At 36.5% G+C, this 24,759-nt stretch overlaps 1 protein-coding gene across 1 annotated transcript in view; it reads right to left on the bottom strand.

Annotated features, from left to right (window-relative positions):
- The window catches only part of LOC309822800 (multidrug resistance-associated protein 1-like), a 76,763-nt gene that overhangs the window by 13,150 nt on the left and 38,854 nt on the right, over nucleotides 1–24,759 (bottom strand). The window contains exons 14-20 of the mRNA XM_082654821.1: nucleotides 21,992–22,159; nucleotides 20,669–20,831; nucleotides 15,655–15,730; nucleotides 8,925–8,985; nucleotides 8,255–8,474; nucleotides 2,025–2,179; nucleotides 5–160 (exon numbers count right to left, since the gene is read on the bottom strand). Of these exons, the coding sequence (XP_082510947.1) occupies nucleotides 5–160; nucleotides 2,025–2,179; nucleotides 8,255–8,474; nucleotides 8,925–8,985; nucleotides 15,655–15,730; nucleotides 20,669–20,831; nucleotides 21,992–22,159 (999 nt within the window). The remainder of the gene's footprint in view (nucleotides 1–4; nucleotides 161–2,024; nucleotides 2,180–8,254; nucleotides 8,475–8,924; nucleotides 8,986–15,654; nucleotides 15,731–20,668; nucleotides 20,832–21,991; nucleotides 22,160–24,759) is intronic.

Raw genomic sequence — 24,759 nt, 5'->3', positions numbered from 1 at the left:
TTACTTGTATGGTGAAATAGAGGAAAACCAAAGGAATAATCCCCAGAATGAAGAGTGGTAAAGCTCCCACAATGACCAAAACTGTTCCAATAACATCCAGTGTACAATTCAGCCAGGTCCGTAAGTAGTAATGGAAACGCATATCAATTATAAACATGTCCTGAAAAATTTGATATCGAGTCACTTTATTTTTAACTTTTCATTGGTTTAAAATGAGGGGAAGAAGACATATATCATTCGTTGTAAAAATAAAAACATTTACCCAGATGTGACAATCTGATTATTAAATATCTAACTATTCAATATATGATCTCTGCCCTCCCCAGCCCACCCCCATGTATTTTTCAGCTGTAACAATTAAGAGGGTGTTCTAGTACCAATATGTCTATGATCAAGCAATTTGTACTTCCCAATGACAACTACATGGCACTTAATTTATATGACTGAAATCAGACTCTGTTAAAAAAAAAAAGAGTCCAAACCCCGGTAGTTGGGTATTCAGGGACATTGGTCTACCATTATTCACTCCCTAAAAACTGTAAAACACTCCTGGGCCATTCTTATCCACTGAGAACATGTCCAGTGACCTTCTTGGATAGCTGGATCCTGCCAATATCAGAAGAAACAGGAAAACAAAATAATCTTCACTTACAAAATTAAAAACCGAAAGATAGAGGTGGACAATGGGACTGAGAAATGGACATGGGAAGGTCATGCATCAGTTCACATGTAACTTAAAGCTATGTTTGTGGTATAAGGTATGACGTTAGAGATCCCAGGGAATAGGAAGGCACTCAACCTTGAAGGGATGGAGTATTCAGTTTAGGACAAAACTGACAAAGAATGGAGATAGAATTTTATTTCTTCTCAGCCTTGCTTTGGGACTTCCCTGATTATCTCACATACCAAATAGTGTAAGAGCATCATATTCATAAGTAACTTCCTTCCTGTCTTTAAAATACACCTTCTCATATTCTCATCTGTTCAAGACCCAATCATTTGTCATGTTACTGCATAATAATGCGAGTTGTTTAGGAGGGTCATAGAGATATGTCCACTGGGAGACAAAGAACACTGGTGATCAAGTTCTTCTATAAACTTTCAAAGAACAGTGTGACACTGGTATGATTAAGCAAGATTTAATACTCCATCAAAAATTGATTACGCTAGGTATTCTCATTTATATTTTGATGTTTTATCCTCATTTTTCCCCATACCACACCAAATGTTTTTCATATACACAAAAATATATTGCCATATTTTAAGATCATGGCTATGCACTAATACAGAAGCCACATGGCTGCTGCAAACTGAGATCTAACAGAAGTCTATTACACAAACCAGATTTTGAAGACTTTGTAGGAGAAAAATAAAATATTCAATCAATAATTTTACATTGATTATACTTTAAAGTAATGTTTCAGATATTTTCTGTTAAAATATATTATTATAAATAATTACTTCAACTGTTTCTTTTTACTTTTATATTGTGGCTACTAGAAAATTTTAAATTACCGCTGTGGCTTGCATTACATTTTATTGGACAGTACAATTACAAGTACTTAGTAGTAAACACAATGGGCAAAACCCTATAGGTTAGCAGAGACACTCTGGGAACCTCTACCCATCCCCCATTTGCCATTAATGAGTTGATAGTTCTTTTAAAGGCAGAATGCTTAAAATCTGGATATGTCGATACAGACTTACATTTCTCCCCCTCCTCAGCCTGAACCACTGATTCTCAAACTAAATGTGTATAAGAATTGGAGTTGTAGACACCAGAGCACGTGCACTTCTTGGATTCTTTCAGCTATTTTTAAGGGTTATTTTAAATATGTGTGTAAGATGTGACTCTGCTATACATCAATCATAAATGTCCCAATAATTAGAAATAAAATAACAATGAAATCTACCCTAAACGTAATCCCATCTTTTTAGAATGATATTTTTTACAAATGAGATAATAAGGTACTAAATGTGGATCATTTATACGTATGCTATTTAATAAGGTATGGCTTACTTACCTTGGTGAACCGATTGACGATCTGGCCTATGGGATTGGTTTCAAAGAACTGGAGTGGGAGATGCAGCACATTATCCAACAGTTGAGCATGCAAAGCTCGAGAGGCAGCCAAGGACCCTCTGGTGAGTACATAAGCTCCCGAGCAAACAAAGAGACCTAAACACAAATTGTTATCAATGACACGTTAACAGCTTAAATTCGGAATTTTAACTCTCAAAAGATTGCTTGTAATAGCATTTATTTTTAATGGAAAACTCAAATATCAAACTTAAAAGTGTATCACTGTGGACCAAACTAAGTATAAATGCATATGGTGCATGGAAAATAAATACGGACACTCTGGTGCGCTATAAGAGCAGGGCTCTCCTTATTCATGAGCATAGGTTCTAGAGAAATGCTCTAAAGATAAGAGATCAACCGGGTTGACAGAATTTTGGCAACCTATTAACTTTATGATGTCCTGAAAGACAATGTGGTAGTGACTGATGTTGCTAGACAAATCATTTCAGTTCTCCTAGCTTCTAGGTCCATGGTAGAATTGCACTTTCTGACCTCCTTGTGATTGATGGGATCAAATGAATAGTTCTGAACAGTAAGTTGAGATATTTCACATGACACTTCCAGGTGTCAGACTTGCTAAAGCTCCTATTCCCTTTGCACAGTGCCTGCCAACATTTAAAATAGTGGTTGGATTGCTTCTTCATCTTGGGCCCTAGAATCAGAAGAGTCCCTTTCCTGACCTACAGTGGACAAGTGGTATGAGTCATGAATAAACTATTTTTGGTCTGTCAAGCTATTACAGTTTGGTTGGTGAGAAGGTTCTTGAAAAAACTAAAAAGTTAGAAAATATAAATAATAAACATGTAGCTTCAGTGGAACAGGTTAAAACACAGTTATTAGCCTCTATTGACTATTGGTAACTGTGTTTGACAAAAATATAACAAGAAAGAGACAAGCTCAGAAAAGAACTATCCAGGTGTGTAAGAAGAAATGAAAGGACAAAGAATCCCCAAACTGGGGAACTTGTAGGGGTGGAGGAAGAAATGCTTGGTTACAGTGATTGGTTCAAGGGTGGATATGTGACTCAAATTGTTTCAAGGAGAGTAATTTCATGGATTTCTATGGAAAGAGGTTCTTTGAAAGAGAACATTTTCATCACCATGTGAAGCCTGAGAATGGCTCAGGAAAAGAGGAAAACGAGCAGAACTGAGGAAGCATGGTGGACACTTCGTTTGAGCCCCTGGATCAAGTGTGTTTAAAAACTTGTGCCTGGACTTTTCCATTTGAGGCATCAATAAATTTCCATGTTATTTAAGCCATTTGCTCTTGAGTCTTCTGGGATACACAATTGCACCGCTGATCTCTACTATACAAAATTGTTAGTAAAAGTGTGTTGCCAACAGGATTCTTGTTCCAACCTCAAATTCTTTTAGCTAGTTCCTTTATATTTTAAATAACATCACACACTCCTCTTTAATAATTTCTTACTCTTAAATACTTTCTATTATTTTCCTACCTCACTCCCCATACTTGCTTCTAGTCCTTCCAAAAATAGGTTGTTGCCCTTTTGTTCTCAAATATTCAGTGTTTACATTACTACTAAACATAATATTCATGAAGTTCACTAAATGTATAATGCTTGTACCACTATTTTTCTATGCAACAAGCACTAATCTATTCCCAAACAATTCAATAGTCAGCAAATCTCTTTGGAATATGTTTAAACTCAGCAGAGAGTCTATTATGTCTTTCATCCTATTTCACCCCCTCATCCTGCAACATAAACTACTCTCTTGGAACCCTCTGTATTTCTGCTCTAAACTGGAAATTTTTGTGGGAACAGGCTTTAGTATTCTTCAGTTACAGAAAATGTTGTTAAATATTATGCATTTGACAATTTCCATCTGTATTTACTGTGTCTTATTGTATGGATGTTGAACATCTTGGATTATTCCTCTGATTTTTCCTTATTTATCATTTGCCATCTATGTTTTTGATATTGTACATCTGGGACAATTTCTACCGATTTATCTTCTCACACTTGTACAATCTTTTTAAAATTCTTTAAATTTTTTAAGAACTTTCTTGTTCTTAGACTGAACTTATTTAAGCACATTCTGCTCTTGCTTTGCCTCTGCTTTTGAATATCTGAAGATACTAATTTTAAGCTTCTCTTACATATCAAATATGACTATTTTACTTCTGGGCTCCACTGCTCTATTTGCTGGCTCATATCTATACTGCTCACTTGACTAAAATGCATGACCATCCATCATTACCAGTTAAAACATGCAAGATAAAGACATGGTGATTAAAAAAAAAAAAAAAAAAACCATGGTGAATTAAGAGGTACCTGGTGTGGCTTTCTTCTGCCTGTGTGCACATTAATTTTCCCCAATCTCCTCTGAATGGAAATTCCACTTAAGTGGGTGTGAAACTGGAAGTCTCATATGGTGATCTAGACATAGGCTGGAACTTCTCCAAAAGCCACATAAGGAGGCTTTCTTCTATGTAGGTCACACACACTAGTAACCCTAATTTCCTTTTTAAACATCAGCTTCCTAGTTTTCACTGTACTACTGCTGTGCCAGTTGGTAACAGGAGAACAATGTTCTAGTGAATCACTTTGATTATTTCGACGCTACTCAATCCTACTCTCTGTACCTGAGTTCCTCCACAGCTAGACTGAACCGCTCCCTATTCTTTGACAGTTTCATCTAGTATCTGTTCCTGGTTACAGGTTCTTCTACCCTTGATTATCAGTATAATCGCTTATGTAGACATTTATCACTCTGAAATCCCCTGAACCCTTTACTTTTATATTTATCCACTGTCATTTCAGTGGAATTTTGTGAGGTAAGTAAAGTAAATGATCAACTCACTCATCTTAGACTGGTGTGTACTCCTTAAACATTGCACTTTGAAAATAAGGTGTCTACATTTTACACATTGGGTTGGAAAAGGAAGTTCCTAACAAGGGGGCATAAAACACAATAGATTAAGGATGTTCAGAGTGCCCTAGAGATTCTAAAGGAAATAGCTGGGAACCAGGAATAAAATGTTCAGGGCTATTTCTTTTTCAGAAGATAAGGTAAGATCTTTATTATTGTTATAAAATATAGATGCAATGTTTTCTGCTTCAGTACGCCAGTTTTCTTTGAATGTTAGCCTTCTATATTATTCATAGCCTCCGGCATTAACACGTGAAAGTGCTATTTATGTTTTAAAGCTCAAAAAATAATGTGAGCTTTGATGATATCAGTGAATACAGCCTGCTCTTGATTGAACCAGGTTCCATAGGACACAGCTGCAGACTACTAAAAAAATCAGAAATTATATATTTTCATTTCTTAAGAAATAATTTATAATTGTATTTAATAATAAGTCAAAAATTTAAATGTTTTTAAATGTAAAAAACAAAAATCCAATCAGGAAAAAATCTTTTTGATTAAACTCTGCATAATCTGTTACCTTTACTACAAAATACTTTCTATACCTACTGATAGTTAATTAAAAGTCAGACTTTACACAAGTAAAATTTTGAACACTAAACTTGCATACCTTGTCTAGTATAGGAAAAACAGTATTTGCTCACTTAAAATATTCTCCGAAGGATACTGAGTCTCCCTTAAAACTGTAACATGAGCTCACTGGATTGGTAAGAGTTTAACCCTCCTATATATGTGTGACAGACATAGATATAGAGATGTATATGGGACATTTCTTTTGCTGCTCAGCATTCTAGATGTCTATACCTACTTTTTCCTCAAGTTGCAAACCACAAGCCAAAAAACTTGATTCACTGACTCAAAACCAAACACATTCTAAGTCCTGGTGTCTCATTTTAGTTGTTAACATAACAACTCTTTCCTCAATGAATGTTGTTAACAGAATGACAAAAACATAAATTTGTCTCACAATATTTGCTTACTTTCTGATGGAGATACTTATAAGAAGTACTATGGTCACACAATAAAAATAAGATAGGAGAGCAGAAAACAGAAGCAAGGCCCTAAATCACAAATTTTTAAATGTTATCTTCATTTTCTGTTACCAAAAGCATGCATCTCTGTTTTCCCTTATGCATATCCCTAGACAGCAAGACTTCCACGTAGATGGCTTTGTTATTTCTTATTTGAATTTATCACTCTCCTTCACTCTGTCTTCCTTTCTTCTTATAAACACATCAAAAATTGTCTATTTAAAAAATCTTCCCTTGGGTTTCCCTGGTGGTGCAGTGGTTAAAAATCTGCCTGCCAACGCAGGGGACACGGATTCGAGCCCTGGTCCGGGAGGATCCCACATGCCGCAGAGCGGCTGAGCCCGTGTGCCGCAACTACTGAGCCTGCGTTCTAGAGCCACGACTGCTGAGCCCACGAGCCACAGCTACTGAAGCCCTCATGCCTAAAGGCCGTGCCCCACGATAAGAGAGGCCACCGCAATGAGAAGCCTGCGCACCGCAACAAAGAGTAGCCCCTGCTCGCTGCAACTAGAGAAAGCCTGTGCGCAGCAATGAAGACCCAACGCAGCCAAAAGTTAATTAATTAATTAAAAATATCTTCCCTTTAATTGTTCTACACTTTTGAGTACTATACTTTTGAGTGTCTTTCTTCTTACTCTTTCAAATCACCTAACTTCTTTGAAGGACAATGTGTATCTATTCTGCTACTGGGGAGAAAAAAAAACAGCAGAAAAATATGTATCCACACTTCCCATTAAACATGCTCCAAATTGAATTAATCATTTCTCTGCTCTACCAACTGACTTCCCTCATCCTTGGTTTCTTTATTTTTGTCTTCATTGTTCTCTCAATTACCCAAACTTCAAAATCATGAGTGATGTTCTCTTCCTACCCACAAATCAGCAATTCTTACATATGTTTTCACTGCAGTGTCTTTCCTATCCATCCCTTTTCTCCAGTCCCACTGCAGCTCTCTGACCCTTCCTCCATTCATACTTTATTCAAATCTTATTTCATTCCCTACCCATTGGTTAGCACTAGTCTAGATGCTTTGGGTGACAAGGAGATGCATCAGATAAGAGATCTTTTTGTACTAGATGATCTCCCATCTAGACTCCTGAAGATAATTGATTATTTTTTCCCTACCAACCTCAACTTCTCCCTGGTCTCCGACTTTAGTCCCATCAATAAAAATCCATCTTTTTTCATCACTGAAAATTTATTCTTATTCTGAAAAATGACTCCAAATTCTGTCACTTCTTTTTCCCTCAATTCTCAAAGTTTTCTACTTGCCTTTCTAACTATCATCTCCAAACTACCTTTCCACCTCTAGTTCCCCTACTGCCCTATCAATAACCTAAAGACTGGGGGCTTCCCTGGTGGCGCAGTGGTTGAGAGTCCGCCTGCCAATGCAGGGGACACGGGTTCGTGCCCCGGTCTGGGAAGATCCCACATGCCACGGAGCGGCTGGGCCCGTGAGCCATGGCCGCTGAGCCTGCGCGTCCGGAGCCTGTGCTCCGCAATCGGAGAGGCCACAATGGTGAGAGGCCCGCGTATCGCAAAAAAAAAAAACAAAAAAACTAAAGACTACTCAGACTGGCACCCTCACCTATGCCTATATCCCCCTCACCTTCCCCATCCGTCTTTATTCACATCTTTCTCTGCATCTATCAGCTTTTGTCCTCTGTGATCCCTGACAAAATTCCCTCCATCTTTTTAGTGTCACCTCAAATGCCAACTATGCCTTAGAAATTACCTTAATCTCTCAACCAAATACGGCTTTCCCCTGCTCTAAATCCTTACAGTGTTTTCTTTTACTACTTTTACACGCATATTGCTTGCGATGTAGTTTTAAGCTTTACTTACAATGCAGTTTTTAAGACGCACTTACTGATCTTCACATCAGTCACAAGCCTCACACATACAGTGGACAGCCACGTATTCAAGACTTCTGAGTCCTGACTGACTTAACATATGAGACTCAGTTTCCTCAGCTGTAAAATGGGGATAATGACACCTTGCTAAATACTTATTGTCAAGATTAAATGAGACAAATTGATAATATTCAGTGTGGGCCATGTAGTTGACACATACAAGTTTTTGTTTACTCTTGCAAATATGGTGAACTAAAAACACAGGCATTTGAATTCTCCCAAAGTATTTGAATATTATGACATAGATTTTTAAAAAGTAAAACAATGCCCTACGTTTGCATCTGAATCAATTAGGTTAGAAAGAGAAAAGAAAAGCAGCTAGACTTTTTGTTTAACCTTGCATTAATCCCAATAATCCATAGATGTTAAGTTTATTGCTTCTTATTCGCTTCCATTCTGTGAAATCGTTCATGTGCTTTGCTTCTTTTGCCCAGGCACTAAGCCATAGATTCTGTCCAATTCCCACCAAATTCTGCCCCAGGTAAGTGGCCACATTCAGCCATACCCAGAGCCAGCCGAAGGCTTGGAGGTACTTCAGAATGATTGAGAACTTCACCTAAAAGCAAAATTGTTTTTAAAAATAAAGTTACTGTACTTAAAGTCACACAAGCTAGATTTAAATCCTGCTCTGACATATCCTAAGCTTTATGATTTTGGTCTAAGTTACTAACTACTCTAGTCCTCAGATTACTTATCTATAAATTGGAGTAATGCTAGTAGCCACCTTATAAATACAAGCAAGGTGCCTGCACAGTCCTGAGCACTTAAAAATAAAAGTTGAAATCATGTTAGTTACTATTATTAGTAAACCAGAATATACATAGCTAAATAACATGTAATCCTAATTAAACACCACTATAATGTCCAACTGTTCCATTTAATTCAATTTCTTCAAACTATCATATAGCAACCTTCCTCAAATTCAATGAAAAACATATGGTATTTATTAATAACATTTATATTTGAGTGGTTAGTAACAAATAACACTAGTTATTCTGGTGCTTACCCCACCAACAGGGACCTTTTCTTTTCTCACTGAGAACTGTTTTCCTTGATCCAATAAGGGCCTGATAAAGCAAGACGATGTACATTTTTTTTAGGTTTTTAGATCAACTAAACATTTTTTAAAAAGTTAAACACTCTCAACCACTTTATTGCACACTCTTCTGCTTCATTAACAGAGACCTGACTTGCCGTGATAATAATAATGTTCCTTTAATCTTCTGGAAGGGAGATCGTTTATTCTTTTTTACCCCATATATTTTAGGGCCAGGGCATATTGTATGATTTTTTTCACTGCTTCTTCTAGATAATTATCCTTCAAACTTGAGCCAAATCCCTAGATTGTGTAAGACAATGCCATCTGGCTGTACCACAATCTGTGCCTCCGCATCTACTCACCTCCTGTCCTATCAGAAGACTAGCATCGGGCTAATTCGTCCCACTTCGTTCTGCCACTATTCTGGGTGACGTCACAGCTGACAAGGACAAATGTATTAAACTCAATCTCTTTTCACCTTCATGACCTTCATACTTCCAGAGTCCTGCATCTGCATTCTACATTGGCCATCAACTTTCATGACCGCAAACCATGAATCTTATTACCTGGAACTAATCCACCTTTGAAAACTTGACTCCAATTGTTTCAGTCCCTGGCCATAACATAACCTTTTCTATTTCTAGATTGTACATTCAGTTACTCTCACTATATTTGGTTTTTATTCTACCTAGACCCCCAGTTCCCAAATGTAACTTTCTATCATCCTTGCCCCCTAAAATGATTAACGATCCTGGTTTACCTGGGATATTCCTGGTTTTAGCATTGACTGTCCCACATCCGGGAAACTCTCAGCCCCAGGCAAACCTAGGCCCTGTCTCGATTCCTTTTATTATCCAACCTGTACTCCATGATTACCATGTCATCCAAACTGTGGTGACATTCTGAACTTTAATAGCTTTCTTTCAATTAAATTTCAACGTTAAAACTGACAAGTTAGCCTTTGTCACACTTGTTGCCCATCTGCGGAGTGCTGCTTCAAAAGATCATAGAGCCCAGCAAACTGGCTCCACCATAAAGTAATATCTTCCTTCCACCCGGGTTTTTATAGTGCCTAGAAATTCTTGCATCTCTCTCAGAAGGCGCCCCCGTGTCCTACTTGATGGAGAAAGTCAAAGCAGATAGGGAAGTCAGTCACCACACTTCTACTTTTATCTGCATCTCCACCCAGCCTTTTCTAATTCTCTCCTGTAAAAAACAAAGGTAGTTTTCTCCACAGATCTAAGGATAACCTTATGAGCTGAATCCCATTCTGCCCCATTTTCTCAAAATACATTTATTAAATATAGCGTTTCCACACTTTCCTGTCAATGACACACTTGACAGTGTCTTTTTAAAATGCAGATTATAAGATTTCCCCTCTAGAAATCTGTCTTTTAAACAAATGATGCAAGGGATTCTTAGCTTAAGGCAAATCTAGGAGACCCCGAATTGTGTCCTCTCTTTTCTAATCTTCATATTCTTCCTTTCTAGCGACTCCTTCCCTTCAGCCCACAGAGAACTCCACATTTTTCTCATCTATAATTAATACCATCACCACAGAAATGATTCCACCCTCAACTCTATGTTCAGTTACTATCCTACTTCTTGCCTTCTTTCTGTAGCCAAACATTTTTCTGCCAAACCACCTTTTTCTCCTCGAACTTTCTGGCACCTGGTTGAAACGGTTTCCATCAACGGGGCCTTGATAAAGTAGGTACAATACTTATTGCTATATTCATGGGATACTTTAAAAATTATTTCACTTAAACTCTCCATGGCATTTAACATCATTGACCGTTCCCTTGTTGAAGAGACATTTCCTCTTACTTCCCTACCATCACACATTTGTGTTTTCTCCCACCTCTCTGGGCCTCCATTAGTTTCTGTCTTCCTTTAACGTTTGTATTTCCTGAGGCTCAGTTCTAGTCATTATTTCCTTTCTATGCTCCACACTCTTTCCTGAGCACTCTCATCCATTCCCAGTTTCAACAACCTTCGTCTTTGTGGGTGACTCTCACATGGATTTCTCAAGTCCATACCTCTTCCTTGAGCTCCAGATCCATACGGTAAAAAACCTACTTGCCACCTACTTCGTCTCTGCTTGATTACCTCAAACACGCCCTACACGAAACCAGTTACTTCCTACCTCCTCAAAAGCTTTCTCTGGCCACGACGCTTCCTCGGTCTCAACATTGACACATTTCCAACCAATCACCAAGTAGCTGTCAATTCCTCTGGAATTGTGTTACTGAAGAAATGTTTGGAAAATACAGAATGGCACGAAGAGGAGCAAAGACAACAGAGGAGAGAGAAGAGAGAAAACAGACGAAGACAAGCAGAAGCAAAATACTCATAATGCTATATTCCAGAGATATTTGGTGCTAACATGCTGGTGAGGATTGCTATAGTCTTTTCTCTATATGTGTGGTATCATAATTCAAATGTTGCTCTATAACAAGTCTTAATTTTTAAAAAATTTTACCCGTGGTCTTTGTAACTCAGTATATAATGCACCTCAAATACTATTCTATTACAGCATTATATTTTGTCAAATGGCAACATAATATTTTATCATTTTACTATATTAAGATTTATTTAACAAAATCAAAATGTATACTGGTTGCAGATTTTTCCTGCTTTAATTATTGCTGTAATGATAATTCTCTTTACACATCTCTCATGGTCCCTTGTAGGGACATAGGAGCATGAGATATGCTACATTCTAAGTCATTTGATATATCTAATATCAAACTGACCTCTAGAAATTCTAAACTGAGGTACATGCCCCCATTTCTCCACATTTCCCATTTTGTTTATCAGAATAAGAAATGGCTATTTGATCAGCCCAGTAGTTCTTCCCTTTCCGTCTCTGGCATTAGTGTCAAGAAACATTCTGTGGGAGGTTGCAGTACATGCATGCCCTTTGTAGGATCAGCTTTACCTCAGGAAAAGATACACTATTTAACAGACACTTTCATTGGAATAGCTCCTGGTATATGATTTGGGTTAATTACTGTCATCATCCTTCAAGCCCTTGGCATGGCTTCTGTTTGGATAAGCAAATTTAGCATTGGTGTCAAGCCAAAAAATTAATTCTTAATGTAGCTGGATATAAAATGCTATGAACCCAACTGTTAAAAGGGAATTAAAGCATCCTAATTAGACATAACTAAGAAAGACCAATAATGTACTGGCCACTACACAGGAGGGTACTGTTTTTCCAAACTACAATGTTAATGATCCTTTTTCCACAAAAGTTCTGCATTTGGTCCTGGGCACTTTGTTGTGAATAGCAGGTTTTATTTGAATTTTAAAAGAGCAAATTTTTTTATGCTGGTAGAGAAGTTTTAAAAATGAGTTTTACTCTGTCCTTCAGAAACCCTTGGGAAAGTCGGCATAATACCGGTCTGCATATTTTTGTATAAAATATATAAAATTAACATACTGAAACCGTTATCCCTGAACTGAGCATACAGTTGCAAAGTATAGAGTATGTATGGGAGGATTAAAGTGATTAATAGAGTCTGACATGAAAGCCAAAAGGGGGCAGTCTAGATACTAAAATAGCATTTCCAGTTTATTTTGGTCGGGGAAGATAGTAATAAATATTTAAGGAAATAAAATAATATATACCATATAAATTTAAACCAAAAAATGAAAAACAAAATATTGAAACAGTTCAACTTATTTTAGTCCCCATTTGAAAACAAAACTAACATCATAATGTAATTCTAACTCTTAAATTTCAAAGGGAGGGACTCTCAGTCATTATTCGGTCCAACTTCTTTTCCACCTCCCGCTTGATGGGTAGTTAGTTTCCCTGTGAACCCTTCCATGAGGAAGATTCATTGTTCTATCTCAGTACATCCCACTGTAGAGAGTCTCCATTGTGAAGTTCCTGTCTGTTTGTATCTTCCAATCTCTAGTGTATCTTAATTCTGCATAAATTGGAAATAATTGGGTATGGTTAAAAAAAATTAGGTTGAAAGTCAGGAAAATCTTCCCCATGTAATGTTACCTTACCAAATGGTAAAGCAGATAAAAAATGATGAAAGCTAGACTAGGAATAGTATAGAAAGTAATAAACTAGGAAATACATGGAAGTAGGCAAAGATGCACATGTTTTGGAGAAATGAAAATAGGTCTCTGACCTCTCAAACAAAAAATAAAAGTGATATAATTGCCATGCCTAAAAACAAGAAAAGATTGGTATGTGGGGATTCATGGACCTCCAATAACATTTTTATCACAGTCATTAAAAAGTAAGTTTGACGCTGGGTTCTGTTGACATGAATGTGCCGTGGTAGGATTGAGGTGATCCTTTTGATGTACTCTACTGAAGAAGTAAGTTTCAGCATGCTGGCTTCTGTTTGAGCCGCCAGAACTTGAGAAATGTTTAGAAACCAGTTCTGTAAACAAACGTTTATAGGGATTGGGGTTCTTTTTTCAAGGAGAAATTTTGTAAAAGTGGTTCACAAAAATTTTAAGAGGTTCAATTTGGATATGACTAACCGTGACTTATAAATAGAAAAAATGATTTATTACAGAGGAAAGGGTATGATTATGTTTATAACAATACTTATTGATTTTTAAGATTTAAGCCTTAAAGCAAGCTACTTATTGAGTGTATGGTGAGACTATACACAGATGAAAACTCTCTTTATAATTTAGAGATTTGAAGATCCAACAGCCCAGAAATTTCAAAGTCTGTTTCAGTGTTTTTTTTGCTTTTCTTGGATATCCTTAAAAACTGACACTCATTTAAATGAAACTTATTGTTATAATGGTATGAAAAATAAAATAAAATAAATGATGGATTAAAAGTTCCTTGAGTGTGCTTTCAGTCTCTAGTTATTTATTCATCCATTCAAAGTACTTACTGAACACATGCTATTCAGTGTTTAGTTGAAATGTGTTACGTAGATGGCAAAAGAAGAGTGAACAAAAAGACAAAAATTCCTGCTCTTATAAAGCTTATAACCTAGAGGTAAGAGAAAGACAAAATAAAAGTAAATAAGTATATTTTCCAGTACGCTGATAATTAGTAAAAATTATGGGGGGAAAAGCATGGAAGGGGTAAGAAGTATTGTGGTATAAAATAGGGTGGCTAACTAAGTCTTCACTGATGAGGTGACATTTGAGCAGAAGACCTGCAGAAGATGGGCGAGCAAGCCATATGGATATCTGGGAGAAATATGCCCTAAGCAGTGGGATCGGAAAGTGCAAAGGCACCAGGGGAGGCGCATGCCTAGTCTTCCAGGAATAGCAGAGTCAGTCTTGCTGCAGTAGAATAGTGAGATGAGCTTTAGGAGGTTCTGAGAAAGGTAAACAGGTCCAGGTCCTCCAAGGCTTTATAGGTCATTGTGAGGACTCGGGATTTTACTCTGAGATGTGAATCCTTTGGAGATTTGGGGCAGAAGAATGACATGATCTGACTCATATTTGTAAAACAAACCACTCTGGATGTTACGCTGCAAACAGACTGTACAGGGCAAGGCTGGTGGCAGGAAGACCTGTAAGAAGACAATTATAATAATTCAGGGGAGAAATGACAGTGATTTGGACAAAGGGAAGCTGTGAAAGCGATGAGTAGTGTTTGAATTCTGGATTCTTGGATATATTTTGAAGATAGAGCCAATGGGATCTGATGATGGATTGGATATGGAGTAAGAGAGAGGTCAAGGGTGATTGCAAGATATTTTATCTAAGCAACGGGAAGAACAGTGCTGCCATTAGCTAAGAAGATTAGACATCAAAGAGGAGGGTCCAATTCTGGGGTTCAGAGGACAGGTTGGGCTGGGGATATAAACTTGGAGTAAAGGTAATTAAAGTCATGAGACTGGATGACAACACCAAGACAATAAAGAAGAAAAGCAGTCCAAGGTCTTTATGATCCAGAGGAATAATTTAATTTACCTATTCAGTCAGCTAAACCTGGTATGTACACAGAGCTCCAAGCTGCAACACCCACATCATCACACAACCACAGGAATATCCAATCCTTTCCAAAAAAATAATAAATTCAAGGCCCATTCATTCACTCGAGGTCAAAACTACAAAATTCTGAGCTATTGGATCCTGAAGTATTTGCTTCTCTCTAATCCATTCCAATCCTGCATTTTAGCACCTCCCTATAATTCTAGCCACTTACTTTTGAAACCACTTTTTGCTATTATTCCTTTTTTTGTGTGTGTGTCCTCTTTGCAACTGTTGGAGTATTAGGGCAAATAACTGATTAGGTTAATTTGCTTCAATCACTGTTCATTTTAATTACTTACAAAAATGAAAAAGAAGTATAATATAACAATCTAATCAGGGTCACAGTTTTATTATTTTTATTTCTCTTTTCCTTTCCCTTATCATTCTTTTCCTCCCTCCTTCCCTTCCTCTTATTTTTCTAAACAGATTCATTTGGGGTATATCTTTAGCTCACACAGAAATCTGAGTAGATTTCTTCTAGTAGAATTTGGCTAGAAATTACTGAGAGTTACTATGTGTCCCAAATTAAGTCACATACATCTCACTTAAAAACTTAGATACAACCTTGTAACTCATAGTATAAAATTTGGAAACCACTAAGTACATTTTGTATCCATCATAATGTACAGATCATTTTTATAGCATGCATTTTAAATGTTAAAAAATGTAATTAATTAGTCCATAATCCCTATGAGCCTGGTATTACCCTAATACTCACCTATCATTTTGCTCCAGGATTTGTTCTTTCAGGACAGTTCTGGAGTCGATTACACTGACTCGCTTTAAAGCATGAGCTGCGGAAGAAGACGGTGAGTGCTTTTATATCCATAAAAGCAAACAATGCACAAAATAGAGAGAAATATGATGAAAGATTATACAAGTTAGAGAATTTTTTTGTGTTCTGGATCCACAGGTATACTGGGAGCCTTTCATTTTCCTCATTATTTCTTAATCACCTAAAATGTTTTGTAATGTCTTGATAAAACTAAGATTCCATAATGAAAAAGCCTACGGAGAAGTTCTTTCTTAGACATTAGAGAGGAGTGCTAACTTGTTTTGGATCTTCCACAGAAGGTTTAAGTATTTGCCCAAGAGGAACATGACTCCAGTCTTTAAAAAAAAAAAAGCAATATCATCAAGTCTTATAGACAAATATTATTGTGAAAAGTATTAAGAGCATGCAATGGTAATCCCCGAATCTCTGTCATGTTCTTACTATTGTCACTAATAATAGCTTCCTACATGACAGGCAATGTTCTAGATACTTTACATATTTTAACTCTTATGTTTCAAAACTACCCCTGTGAGGAAGATGCTATGATTATCCTTATTTTACAGATAAAAAGCACAGAGAAGTAAAGCAGGTAGCATTAATCAAAGTCACACATCTAGAACTACAAGACTGAGGTTCAAGTTACTGTTAGTGAATTCGATGGGAAACATCTCAGAGCTAGGCAGATTTTTGTCTTTTCCCACAGTGTAATACTTAACCTCATTGAATTTCAGACTTTTTATCTTTAAAAAGAAGGAAGTGGACTTGGAGATTTCTAAGGTCTCTTATATGAACTCTATGTTTTCTTATTTCTAGAAGTAAACATCTGGTCCTTAAAGGAAGCCTCTGATTTACATCAACTATCTCTAAGAAACGTGGGATTCCATGTCTCACAGAATTAAAATTCAATTTGGGGATGTTTCATCCTCTCCTGCCTAAGGCATATTTTCATCTTTATAGCTGATAATAATAATGTTTGAATTTATATATTTATAATTTATAGAACGTGTTCACATACATTATACAATTTGAGTGCCAAAATGAGCTGGTAAGATAAAGAGAACAACAGGCAAATTTACCCCTATTTTGAAGGGAAAAATAAAACTCAGATAGGATGAGTGATTTGCCTGAAACCCAAATTTGTCAAAGAGACAGAGAAGGAGAGAGAGAGAAAAAGAGAAAGACAGAGAGATGGAGAGAGCAAGCGTGAGCTGAGCCCTACACTCCTTCCTGTCTTTCACACTAAGTCAATGTACTTGTTCCTACAGGTTTGATATAATGTTTAAGAGTTTGATTGGCCTCTGGCATGAAACAGAGGAAGTGATGGATTCAAATTCTGAAACTTACACTGTCTTAACTTGGGCAAGATGTATATCCTCTTTGTAAAATTAAGACCATGTAGCCTCAGGGGGTTTGGGGGAGAATTAAGTAAAACACTTGTGACTATATTGACAGAATTAATACCTAAGACATCTTAGCTACCATCAGTATTATTAGTATGGGTAAGAATTATCCTAGACTAAACCTATAAATATGTAAATTTATCTTTAGTCATATCTTTTTCCATAAACTCTTTTCTCTCCTCTGATTCTCACCTCTTATATAATATTCTCATAAGGTGAGACTTATAGATTTTTCAGAGCTAGATGGAGTTTTAGAGATCTGATGTATCCAAACCAAATTATACTGTAAACTCTACTTATCTGTCATCAACTCTGGTAGTGAGGGTGAGAATTATAGGAAAAGAAAAAGTGTCTGGGTCATAAGCAGTTTTGGGGGCAAGGCAGTGATAAAAATGTACACTGTTCATTTCCATATCAGACACCAGGACAAACAGATCTAGTTCAAGTCCCATTTTTCATAAATGGGAAGAATGAAAAGAGGTCATTTTTACAAAGATTCATATAATTATTCAGTGCTAGAACCAGAACCCAGGGCTCTGAAATTGGTCCCATGTTTTTTCCACTATGTTGTGCTGACTTTTACTCCCACTTTCATGTCACATTAAGTTAATAAAAAGTTTTAAATGGAAATACTGTGTGCTTTTTAAAGTAATTCCTGAACAGACTCAAGGCCAAAAGGATAAATTGTAAAAAATAAATGATAGATCACAGATTGAATTTAGAAGTGGGGATCACACTTCTCAAATCACACTCTGTCCATGTAGCCCTCTTTCTTCTAAATTCCAGTAAAAATGTTCTGAGATATAAGTTGATTTTTATTCCCTACTTATGCAAAGAAGAGAAAGAAATTCCCCACAGGGACAGGCCTGCGCCTAACATTTGTGGTAACTGGGGCAAGAGTATAAATGAAGGCCCGCATACCATACTTCTAAGTATTTGATAGTTATAGATGGAACTAACAGACTGGTAAATAAGTTCTATCGCTTACCCTAACACATACACCTTCCCGACCACCTGGAAGGCAAAATCCAGGTGAGAGTGTTTGGAGCCCTGCGAGTTCCTCTGGGGAATGCAGTAGTCCCGGGTGATGTGGTCAAGGTGCTTGCTGGGTTTTCTCCCACCCCAGCTCCACCCCTCATCATGTCTGTGGCTGCCTCAGCTACATGTCCAGACTCTGCCAACCCTCCTCCAAGAAAAAAAAACATCCTTCATCCAAGGAGTAGTGAATGCCAGTAGAGCAGTCGACCCTTAAGAGGGCAGAACTAAAGAATGAGAGCCCAGGTCCTTGGAGCAAATTTATGTCATATGGGCAGAGAACTCTGGGACTCCAAGTACCTGGAGTGGTCAAGGAGTGGCGGGATGGGAAGAGGACCCCCGATGGGCACAATCCCTAGGCCTTGGCCAGAGAGCCAGCCAGGGAAGGCAGAGCGGAGACGTAGTACAGGACTGGGTCAAATTGGCCCAGGTCTAACGGCAATACTGTAGGAATGTGACTAAATGTAACCAGGTTTGAAGTTGTTGTCTGGGGGATGTTTTATATCAATTGTATATCAGTTGACCTATTTTTGTTCTGCTCTGTGTGGTCACTAATAAAATTACAATATATATGGCTGACCTTTTACAAATATCTATCTATCTAGTATTAACACGAGTAATTTTATGCCTGCTTTTTAAAAGACTTTATATATTTTTTACTCCCATCCAAATAAATCAAAATCCCAGAAATATTCATTGTAAAAAACATATTCTATTTCTAGTACAAAAATGATCTCTACTCACCACCTTTCTGAATTTTAACAGAAAAGACACAATACTGAAGTAACTAGAAGAAAGCTCAATTTACATTTTCCTAAATCTGTCATATTTCTGTTGCTGAGATAGTAACATCTATTAATGTCAGCTCAACCTCAAGATTGTTTTCCACTTATTACCACAGAGGACTGGTGTACATAAGATATATCAATGGAGGGAGGTATGATATTTGTTTCCAAAACTGGAGACTTAAACAAGAGCAAATTCCACAACTTTCAAAATTGTGTTCCATATTTTATGGTAGATTAAATATTGAACTTAAAACTTATACACTGCCTGCTTTCAGAGCTATATTTTCCAAAGTAATACAACTTATATTTCATGTTGCCTTTAAAATAAGTAGCAAAAAATATATCCTGGCTCGTAGCATTACAAATCATCCCATTCACTCTGAGGAGACGTACTTTTGGTAGAAAATATGGAGGCAGATTCATCTGTTTAACAAACAGCTATTGAGTACCTGTTATTTGCCTAACATGAGGCTACCTAAGTGCTGGGGATAGAGAAAATGACAGACCACATCCTCATTGCAGCCCTCAGAGACACTCATAGATATATCTTTCCTACACACTAAATATAAATTATTACTTAGCCTGACCAAATAGGCAAGGGCTCATTTCCAAAACTGCTAGCCATTAAGAAAAGACAAGGTCTTCTTTTATTAAGAATGATCACAGCCACCTGACAATGAATCAGGTTTTTCTGAATGGATCTACATATAGAATATTTAAATTTGAGAAAAGGGCATAAACAAGGAATAAAAAAAATAGTAGTGCATACCTAATGTGTATTAGCTTAGAGAAACACATCAGCAAAATGGCTCTGCTTTTTGATTTCATGGCATTAAAATACTAAATTGCACTGATCTTGTTATAAACTGCTTTCATATCTTTCAGACTTTTATATCCAGGTAAAGTGTAAAGTGAATGAATAGATACCAGTTCATGTAGGAAATACTAAGAATAACTCTATATGTCTTCTTTTAGCCTGCAATTATGAAATAGTTCACTGGTTTTCCAGCCATTTCTCAGTGGTGTTCTGGAAAGGTATAGAACAAGGATCATGATGGTGGTACACATGAGAAAACGTCTACAGCTGGAAAAAGATAATGGTACATCCAACTTTCAGAGCTGGAAAATGACTGATCTCTGGAATATTAAACTAATACTAGATTTCAAACATCCTTATGTCCTAATTAGATAAAGACCAAACCACTTCATTTACACAAATATCTATGAATCTTAATTTAAAATACTAGGACTATAGTAACAAAAATTAGTAGTAAATAAACTCAGTTGCTATTTTGTAAAAGTTAGACAAATATCATTCTCCTTTGTCATTCTTCAGATTTTCTTTTCTTTTGTTTCTCTCCCACAACATGCCATAGTATGTTTCAAATATTTATTATTTATTTGACATGGATTTAATTTCAAAGAAAGTAGAATGTTTAGACCCATTATATTCTAAACCTGCAACAGAGCTTATAAATCATCTAATCTCTTATTTCATAAATGAACAAACTGACCCTGGGGCATAACATTTTGCTTAAAAATCATAAACAAGGTTGATTTTTAGCTGATGTGTCCCAACGTATTTGTTTCTTTTCTAGAGAAAGGAAGACATCCAGTTCCTGACTTAAGTAGCATGAATGAAGAAAAATGCATAGTAAGAAATCAGGCAATTCATGGGCTTTCAAAATGGGTAAGCACACTGTATCTTAGGTTTATTTTTCACTGTGTCCTCACCTTTTTCTTGTTCACTGAAGGCCTGAAGCAAATTTGTGAGATTTTTGCTTTTAGACAGAAGTTCCTGGTATGTTCCCATTTGTGCTACTCTGCCACTTTCCATTACAACAATAAGATCCATCAGGGGTAGAAGTGTGAGGTTGTGTGTCACTAAAATTCGAGTCTACAAAAGAGTATTTTATTCCCTGGGTTACAAAAGATGGCAAAAATAAGCCATTTTAAAGAGAGCTGCAATCATTATTTTTTGTCTTTACTATTTTAGAGTAAAATTCTTGGTAGGTGCCAGTTTAAGGCAGCATATATAAATATATTTCACAATGAATGATGATACACTGCTAGACAAAAAAGAAAAAAGAAAAAAGTCAGCAAATGTTTTTAACCCATTAGTTCAGGTATTCTTCATTCATTAAAAATGAATCAAATTTACAGCAAATTAAAAACAATCTTATAACTGTCACTCTTGCTTCCTTTTTCTAAGGTCCTGTAGCATTACAAAAACATGTTTGATTCAAGTCTTTATTTTTAAATCTTTCCATATTATTGTATATATATACATAAAATTGAATGAGAAGATTTATCTTGGTTTCATTTCAATAAGTAAAGACATTTGTCTATTCTTTAAATATTTATACATTTATTTAAATTTTCCAGAATTCTCTATATTAATAAATCTGTAAACACATATTGTGAATCGATGAGTATGGTTTTGTGGTCAGACAGGCTTTTAAAAATCTCTGTGGCTCTTAAATTAAGCAAGCTACAACAAGTCATTATAAGCCCTGAGTTTCTTCATGTATAAAACAAGAACAACGATAATGCCTATCTCAGAGACTTGCTATAAGAACTAAATGAACTAATTTAGTGTCAAACATAGTATGCACTTGGTAAATATTAATTCCTTTCTTCTTGGTTCCTTCACAAGACAATTGAATTGTTATGAATGCTAGATTAATAATACCACATTTTAAGTAATAAATAATAAAGTAATACTATTTTTTATAAAAGTGCTATGCACCAAAATACCACTTTTCAAAAAAAGTCACCTAAGCTAAAAACAACTCATTTTGGCATGTAAACCACCTTTGAATATGGTATTAGTCAATGAGGTAATAATCACATAAGTTGTGGTCAGAGTAAACTTGTAAAAAATTTTAAGACATTCATTAAAGTGAGTCTGTAAAAGAGCAATATAACATCTCATTCTTTATGTGAAATTTAACTACTCTGCTTCAACAAATAAACAAAATATTAGAATTTGGGGCACAATGCTACATAGATTATCCTCTCCTTCCCTCACTAAAGCATAAGTGATGCTATGGCTACCTTGTTTTTCAACATGCCAGAGGACCCAATCACTTTTTCAAAAAGTTGCTTTCCAACATGAACATCAACTGCAGACAAGGGATCATCCAGGAGGTAGATGTCGGCCCCACTATAGACAGCTCTGGCCAGACTGACTCGATGCCTCTGACCTCCACTTATATTTACACCCTGAAAATGAAGCAGGAGAAAAAACAAAACCAGAGGAAAAATGTGTAAATCTCAAAGCACATAGAGTTACGTCCAAATTCTCTTCTGTAGCAGGGATAGGTAATAATTCAGGGTTAACACTCCAACCTTTCTTGATCCTAAAATTCCAAAAGCCTCTATTTCCTAGTACCACTAATTGGTGCACATTAACAGATATATCTGCTTTCTCTTAATTGCGTGCTTTCAAAAGTAGATACTAACAGTTATGGAGAAAAGAATTTCCGGTTCCCTAACTCTGAAAAGTTGTGCCTGTGGAACATTAAAGAAAACTTTTGGCTGCCAGCCGTGTACTGACACTGGTGATCATTTTTAAATTGACACATAGGAGACTGAGAATAATAGCTAAATTACCAAAGCAGCAATCAACATGTCCTATTTTCTTCTGTAGAAAGATTAGTACAAGTCTTGTTGGCAAAAGTACAACTCTAAGAAGCAAGAATAAGGAATATACATCACTCTGTGAGAATTAAAGTCGACGTGTACAGCCATGTATGGAGAATTATGGGGCCAGGCCCAATTTACTTGATTTATTTTATGTTTAGTGTTTACAGATCTGGTTTAAAAGCTCTCCATGCAGCACAGAAATCAGCCAGTGCCCTATAATTGTAAAATGTCATTGCTTCTTTGCCTTTCTCGTCCTCCTACTATTCAACAAATATCTCCTATACTCTGGGTGCTGTGCTAGCACTTGGAATTTAAAGATAAATGAAACCGAGCCTCTGTCATGAGGAGGTCACATTTTAGCAGGGGAGCCAGGAGTAAAAAAAATATATACAAAGTACTATGATACATATATGTGTGTGTGTGTGTGTGTGTGTGTGTGTGTGTGTGGTGTGATTATAACAGCCCCCAACTCATGGGCTTGTCATGAGCATTTATTGAGTGTAAAATATTTAGGACAGGGCTTCCCTGGTGGTGCAGTGGTTGAGAGTCCGCCTGCTGATGCAGGGGACGCGGGTTCGTGCCCCGGTCTGGGAAGATCCCACATGCCGCGGAGCGGCTGGGCCTGTGAGCCATGGCCGCTGGGCCTGCGCGTCCGGACCCTGTGCTCTGCAACCAGAGAGGTCGCAACAGTGAGAGGCCCACGTACCGCCAAAATATATATATATATATATATATATATATATATATATATATATATTTAGGACAAAGCCAATACCAAATACAGACACAATCAACATTAGCTATTATCACCCAATCACTCCTCTCTCCAATCCATCCTCTGACTTGTCATCACGAATCTTGTAATTATGTTATCATCTTGCTTAAAAATCTTGTATGCCCGTGTCTCTCTCTTCCCATCATCCATGAGCATCAGCAAATTCCTTAGTAGAAACCTAAGATACTTATATTCTGGTATTAACTCATCTTTCAACCACTCACCCAATGCTGCCTTCTCAAGTGACTGTGACCTACAAGCAGACTAGCCTGCCTTTTCATATCTGGGCAGAGCCTATATACTCTGCTTGGGTGCCCATATCCTCCCTTTTCAACTCAAAAGATACTCTAAGTCCTCTTTGAAATCAATCTTCTACCCAGAGTTCCAAGTAAAGTGATTCATTCCCTCCCTTCTTGTCTTTCAGTGTCCTGTTTACTCACCCATTGCTAGAAATGACAATACCCATGTCAGTGTCTCACTCTCCTATGAGCTCGTGCCTAGTTTATCCTTGCATTCCCAGCACATAGTGTCCAAATAAATATTGGTAAAGACAATTGATAATATCATTGGCAGAGATCCAGTTGATTGCAGTCCCTTGAAGACTGGGTGATTGATAGCTCTTTTGCTCACCCTTATATACCCCATTGCAGAATAAGGGCATATAATAGATTAATAACTATTTGTGTTCAGTGGAAGAATGCCAAAGAAAAAGATGAATAAAAGTGAGGAAAATTCTACATTCATTATCTTGGTCGTCTCATAAACAGCTGTAAACAGATTTCTTTTTGAAATATTCAATTATATGTTTATTTTAAAGTACATCATCAGATTGGGAGAAATTTAATTTAAAAATATAAAAAGCAGAAATTATAAGTGGCAATAACATTTAATGACTATATTAAATCTATACTTCACATTTTGAATTTTTCCCACTTCAATTTTTTAGTTACATACTTAGCTATTTCATTTTATTAGAGATTGGCTTTATCAGCATAATGTTCGATATGTATTAACAAGTTTGAAAAGGAAGTCACATTTCTGCATAATTCTAGCTATGGTGCCATTTCACCAAGGGATAGTGAAGATGCCAGAAAAAACACAGAGGTTGCAAAAAAATTAAATCAATTTAACACTTCGAGAAAATACATCTGCAAAGTAACAGGCTATGAATGAAACCAAAGAAAGTCTAGTTAAAGGTAAAATTTGCCTCATCCTAGATTTTATTTTTTAAATTTTTATTGAAATATAGTTGATTTACAATGTTGTGTTAATTTCAGATGTACAGCAAAATGTACACCCTCGATTTTAAATATTTCCCCTTTCTATAGTTTTGTTCTATAACTTTCAATTTATATAACAAGACAATTAAATAACTTGAAGCCAGGGTAAAAATGCCTAACAA

Source organism: Grampus griseus, assembly GCF_964374135.1.
Source record: "Grampus griseus genome assembly, chromosome: 5".
Classification (NCBI taxonomy): domain Eukaryota; kingdom Metazoa; phylum Chordata; class Mammalia; order Artiodactyla; family Delphinidae; genus Grampus; species Grampus griseus.
The sequence above is the reverse complement of the archived record's forward strand: the minus strand, read 5'-3'. Positions and strand labels throughout refer to the sequence as shown.